Source organism: Trametes versicolor (assembly GCF_000271585.1).
Source record: "Trametes versicolor FP-101664 SS1 unplaced genomic scaffold TRAVEscaffold_8, whole genome shotgun sequence".
Classification (NCBI taxonomy): domain Eukaryota; kingdom Fungi; phylum Basidiomycota; class Agaricomycetes; order Polyporales; family Polyporaceae; genus Trametes; species Trametes versicolor.
Genome location: NW_007360328.1, coordinates 1,567,563 through 1,583,382, shown reverse-complemented (window position 1 = coordinate 1,583,382; position 15,820 = coordinate 1,567,563). Strand labels below are relative to the sequence as shown.

Genomic DNA, 15,820 nt, shown 5'->3' with positions numbered 1-15,820 from the left:
AGTAGCTCGTCGTATTCCCCGTCTGCACGTCAGGAACGCAAGATGCACCGCGAACTCCCCGCCGCCTCCATCCTCGCCGCCATCCTCGTTCTCCTTCCGACGCCATGGCACTGGCGCGCTGGAAACGTTGCCACGCTATCCATGATCGCCTGGCTCTTTGCTGTCAATGTCATTTACGCTGTCGACTCTATCATCTGGAGCCATACGGTCCAGAGGACCGCGTTCGTTTGGTGCGATATTAGTATGTGCTTCCTCCCAGTCTTCGAATGCCTGTCTCGTGCTAACATATGGGTTCTCAGCAACCAAGATACTCATCGGCGCCAACATGGCCCTACCAGCGGCATGCATGTGTGTATGCATACACCTAGAGCATGTCGCCTCCGTCCGCCAAGCTCTCACCACGCTGGCGCAGAAGAGACGGAGGCAGATCATGGAAGCTGTTCTGTGCTATCTTGTTCCTTGTATCTGGATGGGCCTGCGTAAGTGGCATCTCTTTGTCGAAATGGCGTGGTCATGCTGACGAGCATTGCCTACAGACTACATAGTTCAGGGTCACCGTTTTGACATTATTGAAGAGTTCGGCTGCCGCCCTTCTATCTACGTTTCCATCCCCGCCATCTTCCTTATGTGGGTTCCGCCCCTCATCATGTCGGCGGTCTCGCTCGTATTTGCAGGTATGCACTTTGAATTTGCCAGGCGTGTTTGCTTGCTCACCTCACTCGCCCCGCAGCGCTCGCTTTCTCCCACTTCGTCCGGCGGCGCATCACGTTCGCCAAGCACCTCGAGAACTCCAACTCAGGGCTCAACGCGTCGCGCTACCTGCGCCTCATGCTCCTCGCGCTCATCGAGATGTTCGCGAGCGCGGCCGCGGTCTCCGCGACGCTCGGCTTCTCCGTCATCTGGGACATGCGCCCGTGGACGAACTGGGCGGACGTGCACTGGGACTTCAGCCGCGTCGACACGTTCCCGACGCCGTTCCTCCCGCCGTTCATCTACCGCTTCTACTACGCGTGCTGGTGGATCGCGCCCGTGTCCGCGTACCTGTTCTGTGCGTTCTTCGCGTTCGGGCAGGAGGCGATGGGCGAGTACAAGGCGTACGCGCTATGGGTGTGGACGCGCGTCTTCAGGCAGACGCCGCGCGCGAAGAGCATGAAGTCGTCCACCGGCGGATTCGTTCCGATGCCCCCTTCTCGGTATGTGAATCTCATTGTCGCGCAAACGGGATGGTACTTACTTCTTGCACGCAGCTCCACGCTTGGCTCTGGGCAGACTGTATCGATACCGTCTCTCCCCGCCGCGCACCTATCGATGTCTAGTGGCGAGCTTTCGCCGATCAGCCCCCTCAGCCCCGAGACTCCCTCGGACATGTTCGAGAAGAAGCGCTCGCTCAGCGAACACTCCAAGGAGGACGTGATCCTCATCGGCGCCCCCGTCCGCGTCGTTACAGACAACGACGATGACCTCCCCTCATACTATGCGGCGTCGCGGCCGGGTTCGCGGCCCCATTCCTCCGTGCAGACGGTGCCGTCGGACGTTGATGCGTCCGACGAGCTTCACGACGACGTTAGGCTGAGCCACTTCGGTGCGCATGCCGTGTAAAACTCCCCACACTCGTTCAGCGTTCTCCCTGTTTCCTCTCTCGCATTCTGTCTCTCAGTGTCGTCCTGGTTTGCTTGTAGCCTTAGACTTGTATCCTTATATTATGAAATCTCACGCGCGTTCAATATTACTCCATTCGTTCTTTCCTGTTACTTCCAGACTTGACTACTGTTTCAGAATTGTCCCATTTCAATATAATGGACGACTTGGCCATCGAGCCTCTCTTACTCGTCGTTACCCGGCCGAAATGCTTGTAGGGCGTCTAATGACGCTGGTGTGCAAATAATGCCAAACACATCCTCCAGAGTGTTTGCTACCACCGATCATTTTCAATCCTCGACCGCACTCTCGTCTCGAAGCTCCCTCTAACAATTGCAGAAGCTCTCTCTGTGCTAATATTGTGCCCACTGTGGTAGCTACTCCCTTGCGGGATGTCTCTTTGAGAAAAATAACTTGGGGAGCGCTCGACTTCCAATCCTCTCGCGCCGGTTGGCTCACGCGCTCATCACGCATACCCGTCGCTTCCGCTAGCACGTCCCGCTCCTTGCCCGACTCCTGGTCTTCATTGTCTGCTGCTCTGGGTCTTCAATTAGCTAACATGCTCCGCTCGCTGGAACTCCTGCAATTGTACGGCGGGGCCCGCTCGTCAGAGACAATAGCGAGCGGACATTGTTTAACACTGTGAAAGTCGTTCGCAGCCTCGCACACCCGCATCCTCGTCTTCCCGTCACAAAGACCTTTGCACCATCAGTCCACAGGCGATCCCACCTCTCCGCCATGGACGACTTATCAATCATCATCGCCAGCCCGGCAGATACCATCGATTTCAGCAGCGATCCCGACTCTCTGTCGCTGCTCGACCCACTGTCTGCCAACCTCTCCTCCAACGACCGCGCGGCCATGCTCGCCCAGATGTCGTCGTTTACACCTGTGAACGAAGACAGACCGGCGAGCGCAACGCCTACCGCTGGGTACTGCGTCATCGCATGACCTGCATGGTCTCCTGGCTCCCCCTCTGTGCGCGCACGCTGCTGGTATGTATGCTTTCAGTCCCATCCTCTGCAAGTCATTGACCACTATCTCAGAGCCCAGCACAATTCTGTGTCGCTTGACGTGTTCACGTCTACCCTGCTATCTCGCTCTCGTTGCAACTTGCTTTCCTTCGCTTATTTATGGGTCCTATTATTTATCGGCCTGCGCCCTAGCGGCTGCCTCCCCAATCCTCGCTTCCTCCCTCTTCGACTTCCGCTTCGCTCATCCTCCCCGCCGCGCTACCCTCTGTTCATCCTGCGCCGCATTTTCACCTACGCCGCGGCGATATGCCTCGTTTTTGCTCGCTCGGCCCACCATTCCTTACAACTCCTTCGCCCCCCGTTTTTGCCAACCTCCATCCCCACTCTCCTTAACCTCGCGACACCCCCTCCGTTCCGTCCTTATCCTCCCAACGCCCGGTACAGGCCGGGTCCAGTCTCCGTAGTCTAGTATCTATTCCTATTTATTGTAGCTACTGTGTCTCGGATCCGGTCTTGCTGTGTCGCTGTCGTTATAGTGCGTTATTTATTCAATCGTATCGCTATGCCTCTGTACTTGCTTTGCAAATGTGATCAGTTCTGCTATACACGACCAATCATTCTCGTCTATGTGTGCCGCGTGGTCTAAGGATAAGCCTTTCATTCTGACCTTGCCCTCACCTCAGTAGCGCTGCAGGCCTCCTCACATCGTCACTGCAGTCCGAGGTTATCGGGGCAGCGAGAAGACGTCGATCTCGATCCATCGGGGCGCTTCGCCATCACTCCGTCGTGGCGTCACAGAAGTACTCCTGCCAGCCATGGCTGAAAGCCCTCGGCTGCAACGCTCATTGGCAGCTCTCTTGGGAAGTCGCGCACGCCAGCGCACAATGGGCGCATCAGACGGGCGGCGGGAGAAGGTGCTGGAATCTCCAATGTCCCATTGTGCGCGCTGACGTCGCCCGCGATTGGTGGGCGCCTAGGTGGTGGCTAAACCTCCCTCTGAAGTCTATAAGTACAGGCCGAGCTCGCCGGGGCAGAGACCGCATCCTCTTCACTCTTACCCTCCTCCCCTCTATAATTCGAGTCTTTGCGCATGCCCTCATACCGGTGGTGCCCCGGCAGACCGACACGGACGCCACCGCAGTACGATGACCTCGCCGACCAGACGACCAGAAGAGCAAGAGAGGAGTGACTGAAGACGCGCTGAGCCTAAAGTGGCACAGAAGCACTCGCGGCGACGCCCTCTGGACTTGGCATGCATGCATGCCGTCCACGGCCGAGCAGGACTTGCGCGCGAAGTCTATGCGATGAGCTTCATGATGCCACGGCCAACGCTAACTGTCACTCACGAAGAAGCTCAAGACCACGCGGAAGGCAAGACATCCAAGAAGAGGCGGGATAAATTGGCCTAATGATGATACTGGATACACCATGATAATGAAGAAGAAAAGCCGAAGAAGCCGCGGGAGGGACCATTGATCGAAGGCGAATGAAGGAGCGGGCGGGATTACAGGGTCCGGATGATACAAGAGAGGGTATGGATACAGCGTCATGAAGGCATGGATCAGGGACAGGGAGACATAACGGGAAAGGAGGGGGTGGGGATGGGATGAAAATGAGATTGAAAAGAGGGGGGAGGACCATACGGCATGGGCACCGTGAACGGTGGGATCGTGGTGGGAGAGGTCGGAGCCTGCCGAGGAAGGGGTCGCTCTCGTTGAACGGTGAGTCGGACATGGACAGGCCGTCGCCAAACAGCGCGGAGGACGTCAACTTGAAGGACGCGAATAGGGGTGCGGTCACACTGTACACAGGTAGAGTGTACGCAGGTAGAGACGCTCCAGCCTTCTTCGAGGGCCACCTGATCGTGCGCTAACGTTAGCAACTGGACGACATACCGAAGCGAACGGACATACCCAGCAGCCTTCTCGAGCGACGCCGTGCCCTTGGCCGAACGCACCAGGAACAGCCTGCGGAAGGGCGGCAGGTTGCGCACCCAGTGGAACACCCAAAGGAGACGAACGCGCAGAAGGGCGCGAGCCACTAGAGCGCTCTCCTCTCTCTCGTTTTTGCACTTCGCCGAGTCTCAAAGAGGAGGGCTCCTATGGGGTCTGACTACAACGCCCGTAGTGGAAAGAGGATGGGACAATGGTGGGCGCCGGCTCTTCCCTTACTCGTCCAGCCATGGCTACCAGCGCGCGCTAACGCAGCCGGCGTAGGCGCTTCTTCGTGGCTAAAGCACCTCCTGCGACGGCGTACATATAAGACTGGACGCAGCGCTCGGTGAAGACCCATCCTCATCCCTCCCAAATCTACTTATCCTCTACCATCCCTAGCCTCTGGTGTTTGGCATCGCGGCGTAGTTTGAGTGTGTGATGCGTGCCCGAGCCCAGCATGTCGGCCCGTGGGTATTCGCAACTGGCAACCGTAACGACGCACCGAAGATGTGCCACCTGACTCAAGAACGCTCATGGCATTAGTATGTCCGAGAACTCAATGTGGGGCAAGACATACATGGACGCAGAAGACGGGCGCTTCATCACCGACGGCGTGCGGGTAGTTCCTCATGACCCTGCGGAGGACCGACATGCAAACATGGACATCAAGCGATAAAACCGGGCCGTATATTGGATGAACGAAAGTGGGGAGGCACAGAGGATAGCGATATGCTACAACAGGAGACTGGGGGCCAGCGGGACCGGCGGACGAGTAGGACGGAGTTCTATAAGAGCTACATCGCGGGTTGAACCACGAGGAGATCTGGTGAATGTCGCCGTTAGACCATGCAGCAAGTCTCCGAAGCAGGCGGTGCGTGCTCACCCATATAATACAATCTGAGACGATGCAATTCCGAGCACGAAGGAGCGACAGCAGGTGAGGAGCCCGAGAACACTGCAGGATGCGGCGTCAGCAAACGGCCCGCAAAAGCGCTCTAACGCGAGTACTACTCACCAGAAGCATCGCATGCGACGCTGGAGAACACCGAGGAACGACGAAAGCAAGCGAGAGCAAGACACAGAGCGAAATAATGATACTACATCTACTCGCTGCGACGGGGGAAGAGCATCAGCAAGAATTCTCTAGCGGAGGCAAAGCGAAGATACTTACAAGGGGGAAAACAGAGCGTTGGGGTGGTCTCGCAGGCACTGGAGTCCAGTTCATGCGATAACACAGAAGAAGGTGGGGGCTCCGGGGTTGGTGCGCTCAAAATCAAGCGGGACACCACCGTCGAAGTCGTCGGGGGACGCGACACCCGGCGCGGTGCCGGGTATCGATGATGGTAGGTCGAGAGAGAAGGATATGGGCTCGAAGGCGTCCATGAGGAACGTGGTGGGTGAGTGCGGCTGTGTTGGTAGATCGTGTTGGGCGAAAGGGTCTTTGTGTCGAGGGCTGATTGGCACCTTGGAGTTGATATAGATTGCGCCTGCTAATTGTTTGGCTGCAGAACGGCACCCAAAGTCTCTCGTCGGAGTCGGGGTGCGAGGTGTCTACATCTGGCGGTCCATGGTCCGGAGACGGCCGCCGACGTTCCAACTCCGTCCGACGCCTATCATCCGGCGGCCTGAGCGAGGGTGTCACGGTACAACAATGGAGTCACACATCTGTCACAATTGTGGTGTGACTATGGGTGACCGTCACCCTCACGCGCGCCTCACCTTCCACGACTCTTCCGCTCTCCCAGCTGCTGCTGCTCGCCGTCCATTGTCTGCAAAGCCCATTGTCCGACGATTCTTGCATCGTCTTGCTGAAAAGATGTCCTCCGTAACTTGCAGTCTTACGCCCCCCCGCTCTCCCCTATTCCCCTGGACCTCCTCGCCGCCATAATGACTGTCGATCCTACTTGGCCTGCATACCCCATCGTCTCCTTCCTGGGTTTCATCATTGCGCTCGTCCCCTTACCATGGCATCTGCAAGCCTGGAACTCTGGAACCTGCTACTACATGATTTGGACGGCACTCGGATGCCTCAATGAGTTCGTGAACTCCGTCATATTCGCCCAGAGCGCTGTGAATGTCGCCCCCGTTTGGTGCGATATATGTGAGCACCTCTCCAAACTGCATGCCGCTACACCATCTCAAAGACCCAATATCAGCGACACGTATCATCATCGGCCAGTCCGTTGGGATCCCTATCGCGTCGCTGTGCATCAGCCGTCGTTTGTACAACATTTCTCGCGTCTCCAGTGTCATGGTCACTCGAGCGGAGGTAAGTTGGCCGGTGTTTCTCCCTTTGGTCGTTTCTAACGTCCCTCCAGAAACGCCGAGTCATCCTGCAAGACACCCTGTGCTGCGTGCTCTTTCCTATCATATGCATGGTTCTTTGTGAGTATCCGCGCCCGCCTGTGAACCATCGGAACGACGCTGACCTTGATTTCTTCAGCTTATATCGTACAAGGACATCGCTTCAACATATTCGAGAATCTGGGCTGCTACCCCGCCATCTACAATACCCTCCCGACCTACTTCTTGGTCTACATGTGGCCCATCCTCATCGGCATAATATCCTCTGTATATTGCAGTGAGTTCCTACCGTTCTGCGCGAGTTCTCCATTCTGAGTTGCCTTGTTCCAGTCCTCTCCCTCATCATGCTCCTGAAGCGTCACGCCCAGTTCCGCGAGTTCTTGCAAACTGGCGGCGCACTCACCGTCAGCCGTTATTACCGACTCATGGCGCTCGCCGTGACGGAGATCGTCTTCACGATCCCCCTCGGCGTGTACGAGCTCTACTCCAACGCTATCGACGGCGCGCTGCACCCCTGGCTGGGGTGGGACGACGCCCACTTCGACTTCTCCGTCGTCGAGGAGGTCCCCGCTGTCGTCTGGCGCGCATACCCCAAGGTTGCCATCCCGCTGGAGATGAGCCGCTGGGTGCTCCCGGTCTGCGCCTTCGTCTTCTTCGGCTACTTCGGCTTTGCGGAGGAGGCGCGGAGGCACTACAAGCTAGCCTGGAAGTTCGTCTCCGACCGCTTCGCGTTCTTCCGCCTGCGCGTCTCGTCGCGTCTCGCCAGCCAGTACGTGCCTCTTCCGCGTTCTCGACGTCATCGCATTCCTGACTTGATTTCAGCAGCGAACTGCCCTCGCACAGTCAGACCAAAGAAGACTTCCTGCCGCCATACGTCTCCTACCCGAAGCCGCCCGCTGCCGCGCAGCTGTATGGCGGAGACAGCAAGATCGCGACCGCGTCTCTGGGAGACCTCGCGACGATCAAGTCGACCTTCGGCGTCGACCTCTCCAAGGTCCCCTCCACTCCTTCCACGCCGTCCACGCCATACAGCGCGGGTTCGACGTTCACCGACCGTTCCTCCTTTGCCAGCCTTCCTTCTTCTCCCGGCTATGCGCCGCACGACCGCCGATAGACTTTCTCCCCACGCTCGCTCGTATGATTCGCCCCTTCGATGTCTTCCCTGCACGTCCGCATGATTCCTCCTGTGATTGTTCTGTATACCGCATCCCCCATATCGTGTATCCCTAGTTGATCGTTCCGCGCAATTTGATGATGACTCCTGGTTTCCTTCTCGCAGTATTTGTTTGAGAGCGACTGTTCCCCCCAGCGTCTTCATTAAGACTCGACCGAGGCTTGCCCGCGTCCGATTCAACCTGAGGGTCCCTTCGCGCGACGTCTTTGCGGGGTAAGGCCCGCGTCAACACCTTAGCTGTACTTCAGTTGGCCTCGGACGACAATCCCGGGCCTCCTACTGACCTTTTACATGGTTAGCCCGCGGGATAGGCAGCCATATCATGACGCGCCGAACTGACGCCTCCCAGTGCCGCAGAGGTTGTGAGACTGACCTTATGCCCTCTTCCGTTTTCGCGACAGGATGATAACATGCACATTCCGAAGAAATCTGCATACCTCTGTGCACAGTGTGCTCATAAAAATACATCCATATACGAAGGCTACGAACATGGAATGTCGCCCGAGAGGTCAATGTACCAAGCAAGGGCATAGGCACAGTGCGCGGTAGTAGCCACACGAGCGGCGAGTCGCAAGAGGTCCGCAAATGACCGGAAATGTGAGACATAGTAGAATGGAGGCATAGATAGCGCGAAAGACCAGAGGGGGTGTTTCATAGACCACGTCTGCGGTTCGCGCATGCATTGTGGCTCGCCGCTTAACAAGCCACAGTAGATTAATTTGAACCCAGACCAAGCCACACAGCGTCGATACCCATGTCAAGACCAGCGCGTAGACAATACAAGAATGCATTAGTATCAATACATGTTCTCGGAGCGCGACCGGAAGCCCAGGAGTAGATGTCGCAGCTTAGTGGCTCACAGGAGTGTGGATGGTGGTCGAACGCGAAGGCTTAGGCGCTGGCGGTAGCGCGTCTTTTGACGAAGAGACGCGTGACGTCACTGGCACGAGCGCCTTCCGGAATTCCGAGTTACTTCATTTGGAACTCTTAGCGCCTGGGCACTTGGCTTGGACTCGGGGGAAGACTCAGCCGAACTCAAGGGACGCGGAAGCTGCCACGACATCCCAATATTTAGAATGTGCGCTACACTGGAGAGTGGCCGGAGAGAGGAGCTATAAATTTCGGAGCAAAAATACAATCTATTCGATAGATCACAGCTATAACGACAAAACAACGCGACCGAACCCGAGACCACTAGCTACAATAAATAACTTAATAACATACTACACTACGAAGACTGGGCACGGTCCGCGCTGGCGCTGGTGGGAGGGGAAAGATGGTACGAAACGAAATAAACAAGGGGTTGGGAGCGAAGAAGGCGAGGGAGCGTAGGGAGTTGGTCGGTATAAACGCAAAGGGCGGAACAGGGTATCGCGGCAGTGAGATGGTGAAAGGAGGGTGGTTGCGCGGAGAGCGAGGGAGTCGTCGAGAGGGGGGAGAGGCAGTATGGAGAAAAGCGAGAGCAGAGAACAGCGAGATGCCGCCTCCTTCATCGCGAAGATCACCAAGAAACGCCAGGGTGCGGTCTAATAAAAGTACAGAGACGCATAAATAACGACGAGCGAGAAAGCGAGTTGGAAAGCGCGAGAGCACGAAAGCTGACGTGCGCACGGCGAGCTCAGATGGAGCACGTTGAGCTAAAAGTGTAAGATGAGCATCTCCGAACGCAGACAAGATCGCAGAAATTCTTACCAAAGCCATGGCCGTCGGTTGGGGACACCGCGGGGGCAGCGGCATCATGCGATAACGCAGTAGGTGTTGTAGCCCTCTATCCGGTCCTCATTGACAGGAGCAGATGAGGTGAGGTGGGCGAGGAGGATAGAGCGGTCTCGAGGGGAGAGCTCGGGAGACGGAGACGAAATGTCAGAGTGGGGGTCGTCGAGGGAGAAGGAGTCGACGGTATCCGTCGAGCTGGCGGCAGTGATGAGGAAGAAGTCGTCCATGGCTGCAGAGTTGGTGGGGGAGCGATGGCGATGACGCGTGGTCTGGCAAAGGGCTTGCAAGATGCAGTGGGGGTTTGTGTGCGGTACAGGAACTCAATGGATCCGCGAAGCTATAAGGCGGTGCTCGGACTGTTATTGTGCAGCAATCGCGAGATGTGGCCGATGCGCTCGTACGCAGTGGGAGGGAGTGCTGGGGGATGAAAATGCAGAGGACGCTGCTAGAGACAATGTGCAGGGACTCGGGGGCCTTCAATTTTTGAGGCCCGAATGCAGTGAACAATGAGACCGCCGCGCAATTCCGCGAGAGCGGGATGGCGTTAGCGAGTCGGGAGTACAAGCATTACGCCGAGACCGAGCTCATCCGGGGGCGCTCACGGCGGCCGAAACATTCACATGGCCGCGAGAGGGCCTAAGCAGCTACATTAAAATGTAGCAATCGACTGAGCAAGATAAAGATACATAGAAATACCTACAACAGATATTATCGCGCCGCTTGACCGTTGGACGCTTGCTAGACGGACCCGGTCAAAACAGCAGTGCAAATATTGGTGCCAAGTAAGGGATTTGGTGTTGTTTGGCTACCTACGAGCGCCTATTCTGGTAATATTGCAGGCGCCTGTTTGCACGCGACTGCGTCGAGCGTCTTGACTTGGTGTACAACACACGCCGCTTCCCATCGTCATCCCAATCCCCTTTGTTCACTCAAATCAGTCTGTTACCCGTGCGTCGAGGTCCGATGTCGCCTAAGAACAAAGATGCTTCGAACGATATAGCAAACGCGGTGTGCGAAGCTGGTCCGAGCCTTTCTCCTCGTCCCCGTCCCCTCAGCTTTCGTGTCCTTCGCCAGCCTCTCTCCCGCTAGATCGCTATGGTCGATCCGACATATCCTCTCTTTCCTCTCTTTGCTTTTCTCGGGTTTGTCTTGGCCCTCGTTCCCCTTCCATGGCACCTCGAAGCCTGGAATTCCGCGACGTGCTACTACATGATGTGGGCATCGCTAGCCTGCCTGAACGAGTTCGTGAACTGTGTTGTCTGGGCTCGCGATGCGATAGATCATGCACCAGCATGGTGCGAAATCTGTGAGTATCTATCCTGTACATCGTCTCCATGTACCTCTAATCGACATCGTTCCAGCGACGCGCCTCACCATCGCCGCGTCCGTAGGCATCCCTGCGGCCTCGATGTGTATCAACCAACGATTGTACAATATTTCCCGAGTGCAGGCGGTAATGGTCACGAGAGCAGAGGTGAGTCCAGCGAGCGCGGTTGTCTCGTACAGAAACCTGATGCGCCGGTCTCAGAAACAACGTGCGGTACTCATCGATTCCCTTATATGCGTGCTATTCCCTATCATCGTCGTGGCACTTTGTGAGTTTCATTCGCAGTCGCTTTCGGAGCCTCTTGGCTGACATGATGACCAGCATACATCGTGCAAGGACATCGATACAACATTCTCCAAGAGCTGGGCTGCTTCCCCGCGCTCTACAATACCCTCCTAACGTATTTCTTGGTAAACTGGTGGCCTCTCGTACTTGGGCTCATCGCATCTGTATACTGTGGTATGTTCGCGCTCTTCTACATCCATTCCGCCATCTCTGATGAGATGACCCCTTCACAGTACTCTCCCTTCTCGAGTTCAACCGGCGCAGGGCGCAGTTCAACGAGTTTCTCGCTTCCAAGAGCTCTTCGCTCACTCTGGGGCGATACTTCCGTCTTATGGCGCTTTCTACGACCTCTCTGCTCCTCATGGTCCCCATCTCGATCTACGGCATCTATCTCAACGCCACGACGCAACCTCTTGGGCCCTGGATCAGCTGGTCCGACACGCACTTCGACTTCGGACGCGTCGAGCACATCCCAGCGGTGAACTGGCGCAGCAGCCAGACGTCCATCACCGTCCACGAGCTCAATCGCTGGCTGTCCCCCGCCTGCGCCATCATCTTCTTCATCTACTTCGGCGTCGCTAGCGAGGCGAGGCGCAACTACCACAAGGCGTTCTGGTTCGTCATGGGCAAGTTCGGCGTTAAGCCGCGATCCAGCAACGAGAAGAGCGGCCTTCAATCGCTTGGGTGAGCATCATCGTCGCTATCGTGCATTTCCATTTGGCTGACCTTCAGGCAGCAACATGCCTTCGCCCACAAAATTCGCGCCCGCGTCGGAGTCGCTGCCGCCGTACAGCTTCCCGAAGCCCCCGCGCCTCGACATGACGAGCTCCTTCGGGTCCTCCGCCGCCTCCTTCCAGGAGGAGAAGACTCTCAGCACCTACCGCGGTCTCCAGAGCACGACCACCCTGCCTTCCTCCGGCCAAACCACGCCCATATACGACCGCTTCGCTCGCCGCGACCCCGCCGACTTCCCGGAGGACGTCGTGCCTCCTCTTCCCCGCTTCCCCATCTCGCCCACGTCACCTGTATCCCCGCTCTCGCCGACGGAGACGTACGAGCACTCGCCGACGGACTCGGTCTTCAGCCACCTGTCGGAGCAGTTGGCGGTGTTGTTGTCGTTCAGCGATATCGAGGCCGCGTACGGCGCGCGCGTGCCGTCTTTCGTGTCGCTGCAGGTGGACCAGACGTCGGAGCCGCCAACGCCATTCAACTTGCACCATACCACTGCATGAAACTCTTCCTCCCTCTGATGGTTCGGTACGACCGGACGTTTACTGTATCGTTAGCTTTGTGATATGTATGCGGCGCGCGTAGACGCGACTGCCTTGCCTTCTGCTCAACCAAGCTCAACTGTATCTTACTAGTGATGACTTTACGACTAGCTCAATCTATTTGTGATGCGATTTCCCCCTTTACTAGTGTCTCTGCGGGTTCGCACGAGCGCATGTACTGACGTATTCAACGCTTGACTTCCTCCACCGGCCCTCCGCCGCGGCCGAGACGAACGTGCGACATGCTGCTTTAGTGCTTTGCCACAGGAGTTGCGCCTCCGGGCGCTTGTAGGCGCTTGTTTGCTCTTGTCCTGTTCAGCCACCTTCGCGCCACTAGCCATTGCTTCTCCCGCCGCCTCTCTTCAACTTGAGCCACTCAGCACACGCCTGACTATTGGAGCTTACTTCGCACTGGCCTAAATCTTCGGAGTCGGCGCGCACCCTCACAGGCTAGCAAGGTCTGCCAGTACTTAGCGTTGTGGCTACCAACCATGGCTCGACGTCCTTTCCTCGAGTCTTCCGGTTCGTCACGCCCACTCCTTAAAAACACTCCCGGATACATTTGCAACGCCGCGCATATGAATTCCGACTTGGATGGCGCACTCGGTGCGGTTGCCCGGCGCTAGGGCTCCTGCGCGGGGCAAGAACATCGATCTACCGCTGAAGCAAAAGCGTACGCCGAGCCGCTCCTCTCAACGCCATACTCTCTTAGACGATCTGCGGCCTGATGATCCCTGGGTCTAACAACGATGCTATGCCTTTGGTCTCTGGTGTATGGAACGAATAGTCTTATTGGAACTCGATGATGTGACGCTACAAGCGTAACTACAGCTCGGTCGGGACAGAGCCCAAGCCAGTGGGCCACGTAACAAGATAAATAACGAGAGCAACGATATGAAAGCAACGCAGAGCAAAGAGGGACGAGTATACTGGTTTGGAACGAGAGTGGGGAGGACGAGCGCCTTCAAGGCAGATAAGGAGTGTGGTGGGTTCCCGGGATTTGACCCGGGATGGAGGGTGGAAGAACGGAGGTATCGCAGGGAAGAAGGTAGAAGTGTCGCGAAGGGAGGTTTGTCGAGAGCATCACGAGAGCAAAGCAGAGCAGCAGATAATGGTACAAATATAGGCTACAGCACGTCGTTCAGTCTATGTCTACGCTCGAAGGATGAATGGGACTCACTAGAGGCAGCGCGTAGTCGATGGGCCGCGCCGTTGGGCTTTAAGCAAGAGGGGATTGAGAAATATTCACAGGGCGAAGTCGGAAGGGGGCGAAGGTACATTTGAGGCGAGCAACATCTGCAAGTAACACCACGGTGTCAGACAAGGTGGGCAAGGACGACGAGAGCTGATACGTACTTCTAGGAATCAGGTCCATTTCCGATAGTCCACTGGGGAATAGATAGTTGCATAAATTAAGCACGATCCCTGCACGCAAGACGGAAGGTGAGTGACTCCCTCGATGCAACAATAGGGGGAAATGCTTACCGGGCGATCATGCAATCACACAGTACACCCCGGCTCTGGACTGGCTGTCCTCGTCGACAGGGACGTATCCTCGCATGGGGTCGTCATCCCTGCTAGGATTGTCGGGCGCGATGGAGATCGTCGCGAAGTCGAAGTCGAAATCGTCCATTGGAGATGTGAGCGCGAAGCTGAGTGGGTTTTGGCGGTGATGTGTGGGTTGAGATGTGTGGATGAAAGGTGGGTGCGCGGCGAGATGTGGGCTGCGAGATGTGAGCGACGAAGGTCGGCGAGCAGCGCGATGAGCACGAGCGTAGGGAAAACAAGACTTGGAGGGGATCGAAGAATCGTTGGTGAGTGCATCACAGCACTTTGCTTTTTAGCGGGACCTCCCGATTATTGTCCAGTACTCGGCCGACAGTGTTTGCGCACCGGTAACGGCCTGTTTGGACCTGCGTCGGAGTTGCGCAAGCGCCCGTCTGCGGAGTGGACGTTTCAACGTCCGCTCGGGTCCGTTGCCTGGGCACTGCGGGGGCCGCGAGGCTTCCCCATAACCTTGCACCTAGTTTTCGCTACTTGAGTTGGACAATGGCAGTCAGGTCCGGCGTGGAAATCCCCGACTTTCCGACCGCCATTGTCCGCCAAGCGGCTACGCACGCGTATAAGCGCCCGTTTACACGAGGCTACGTGACTGCTACCAGGATTGGCGGATTTACTGACATCGGTCACTGCAGCATGCAGAGAGCAGGGCCTGAGCAAACACACCAAATATAAAACCAATTACTACTGTTTCGAGTGCAAGAGTGTCCGTACAGTGTAGCCTCGGCAATGGTCCGCGGTATGCCGTGAGTGTCCTTCCAAATATGGTCATATGTACATTCCGAATCTGCAGGGTCTCACCGTCGGGGCTCCCCTCTTTTCCTTTGCCAAGGTAAGATCCATGTGCACTATGCGGACGCTCGGGGAGTGCTTAAACATTTATACAACGTCTAGACCTACCCGGACGCCGACACCGTGACGGTATTTACCGTGTCATTTCCTTCGCTCCACTAAACTCCAGTAGCGCCATTCCGAGCGGTTCAGTGAATATTAGCGGTGAATGTGTAAGTTATGTGTTTCGCCTTTTTTTGGCTGCACGCGAGTTGAGTTGACCAACATTTACAGCTAGGGTGGAACACATTTCATTCCACTTTCTCGTGGAGGACCGTGAACACCAACAAGCCGCGCCGCACATTGCCCCAGGCGGCTAGTAAAGAAGCGGAGATCCCAAGCAAATTAGTCGACCCAAAGTACAAGCAACCATCCCCTTTCCCTCTCACCCCTCCCGATCGAATTTCCCCGCAAAGACAAGGTAATGTGCCGCGCAGTACTTTATGCACCCCATTTTGCAACGCTCGGAGCATCTGACGGTGCGGGCCCCTGCAGACCATGCCGCCATTCCGCTGATACTCCACGGCCGCCGTGTCGCTTGGGACTAACCGGATGAGCACCTCGCGGTGAAGTACCGGGCGACGGCGCCAGGCTGCCAGGCTCCCCGGAGCGGGCGGCCGCCCCTTATAAGCGGCCGCCCAAATAAGCGCAGTAAATTCTGGATCCGCTCTGAGCGGTTGATTTTCTGCGCTGACTATGTGCGCGCAGTATCCAGCCGCTACAGGCTCTGCCTGCTCTACTGCGACTGACGAAGACTTAGCTCGGCGACATTCAGTAGGGTTCAGTGCAGGGCTGTGCAGGGAGAA

The 15,820-nt window shown here is 56.7% G+C and overlaps 7 protein-coding genes across 7 annotated transcripts; 4 read left to right on the top strand and 3 right to left on the bottom strand.

The window, feature by feature from the left end:
- Positions 1-39: 39 nt before the first annotated feature.
- Positions 40-1,200, top strand: TRAVEDRAFT_105078 (uncharacterized protein; the record flags this gene model as incomplete). Its single annotated transcript, XM_008042670.1, has 4 exons — positions 40-241; positions 300-479; positions 537-674; positions 731-1,200. Coding segments are annotated over 4 exons (990 nt in total), but the record flags the coding sequence as incomplete, so codon positions are not given.
- A 1,176-nt stretch (positions 1,201-2,376) lies between these two features.
- On the top strand, positions 2,377-2,589 carry TRAVEDRAFT_184729 (B mating type pheromone; the record flags this gene model as incomplete). The annotated part of the gene is made up of 1 exon (XM_008042665.1): positions 2,377-2,589. One exon carries the CDS (start codon positions 2,377-2,379, stop codon positions 2,587-2,589), a length of 213 nt encoding a protein of 70 aa, XP_008040856.1.
- Positions 2,590-5,767: 3,178 nt separating this feature from the next.
- TRAVEDRAFT_184728 (B mating type pheromone) lies at positions 5,768-5,929 on the bottom strand (the record flags this gene model as incomplete). Its single annotated transcript, XM_008042666.1, has 1 exon — positions 5,768-5,929. The coding sequence occupies one exon, from the start codon at positions 5,927-5,929 to the stop codon at positions 5,768-5,770; it is 162 nt and encodes a 53-aa protein (XP_008040857.1).
- A 504-nt stretch (positions 5,930-6,433) lies between these two features.
- Positions 6,434-8,060, top strand: TRAVEDRAFT_170716 (STE3-domain-containing protein; the record flags this gene model as incomplete). The annotated part of the gene is made up of 6 exons (XM_008042466.1): positions 6,434-6,647; positions 6,703-6,815; positions 6,865-6,931; positions 6,990-7,127; positions 7,181-7,619; positions 7,673-8,060. The coding sequence occupies 6 exons, from the start codon at positions 6,434-6,436 to the stop codon at positions 7,962-7,964; spliced, it is 1,263 nt and encodes a 420-aa protein (XP_008040657.1). The 3' UTR covers positions 7,965-8,060.
- A 1,700-nt stretch (positions 8,061-9,760) lies between these two features.
- TRAVEDRAFT_184730 (B mating type pheromone) lies at positions 9,761-9,967 on the bottom strand (the record flags this gene model as incomplete). Its single annotated transcript, XM_008042667.1, has 1 exon — positions 9,761-9,967. The coding sequence occupies one exon, from the start codon at positions 9,965-9,967 to the stop codon at positions 9,761-9,763; it is 207 nt and encodes a 68-aa protein (XP_008040858.1).
- An 868-nt stretch (positions 9,968-10,835) lies between these two features.
- Positions 10,836-12,040, top strand: TRAVEDRAFT_127518 (fungal pheromone STE3G-protein-coupled receptor; the record flags this gene model as incomplete). The annotated part of the gene is made up of 5 exons (XM_008042465.1): positions 10,836-11,046; positions 11,102-11,214; positions 11,269-11,335; positions 11,389-11,526; positions 11,586-12,040. The coding sequence occupies 5 exons, from the start codon at positions 10,836-10,838 to the stop codon at positions 12,038-12,040; spliced, it is 984 nt and encodes a 327-aa protein (XP_008040656.1).
- Positions 12,041-14,115: 2,075 nt separating this feature from the next.
- Positions 14,116-14,256, bottom strand: TRAVEDRAFT_184731 (B mating type pheromone; the record flags this gene model as incomplete). The annotated part of the gene is made up of 1 exon (XM_008042668.1): positions 14,116-14,256. One exon carries the CDS (start codon positions 14,254-14,256, stop codon positions 14,116-14,118), a length of 141 nt encoding a protein of 46 aa, XP_008040859.1.
- Between the last annotated feature and the right edge of the window lie 1,564 nt (positions 14,257-15,820).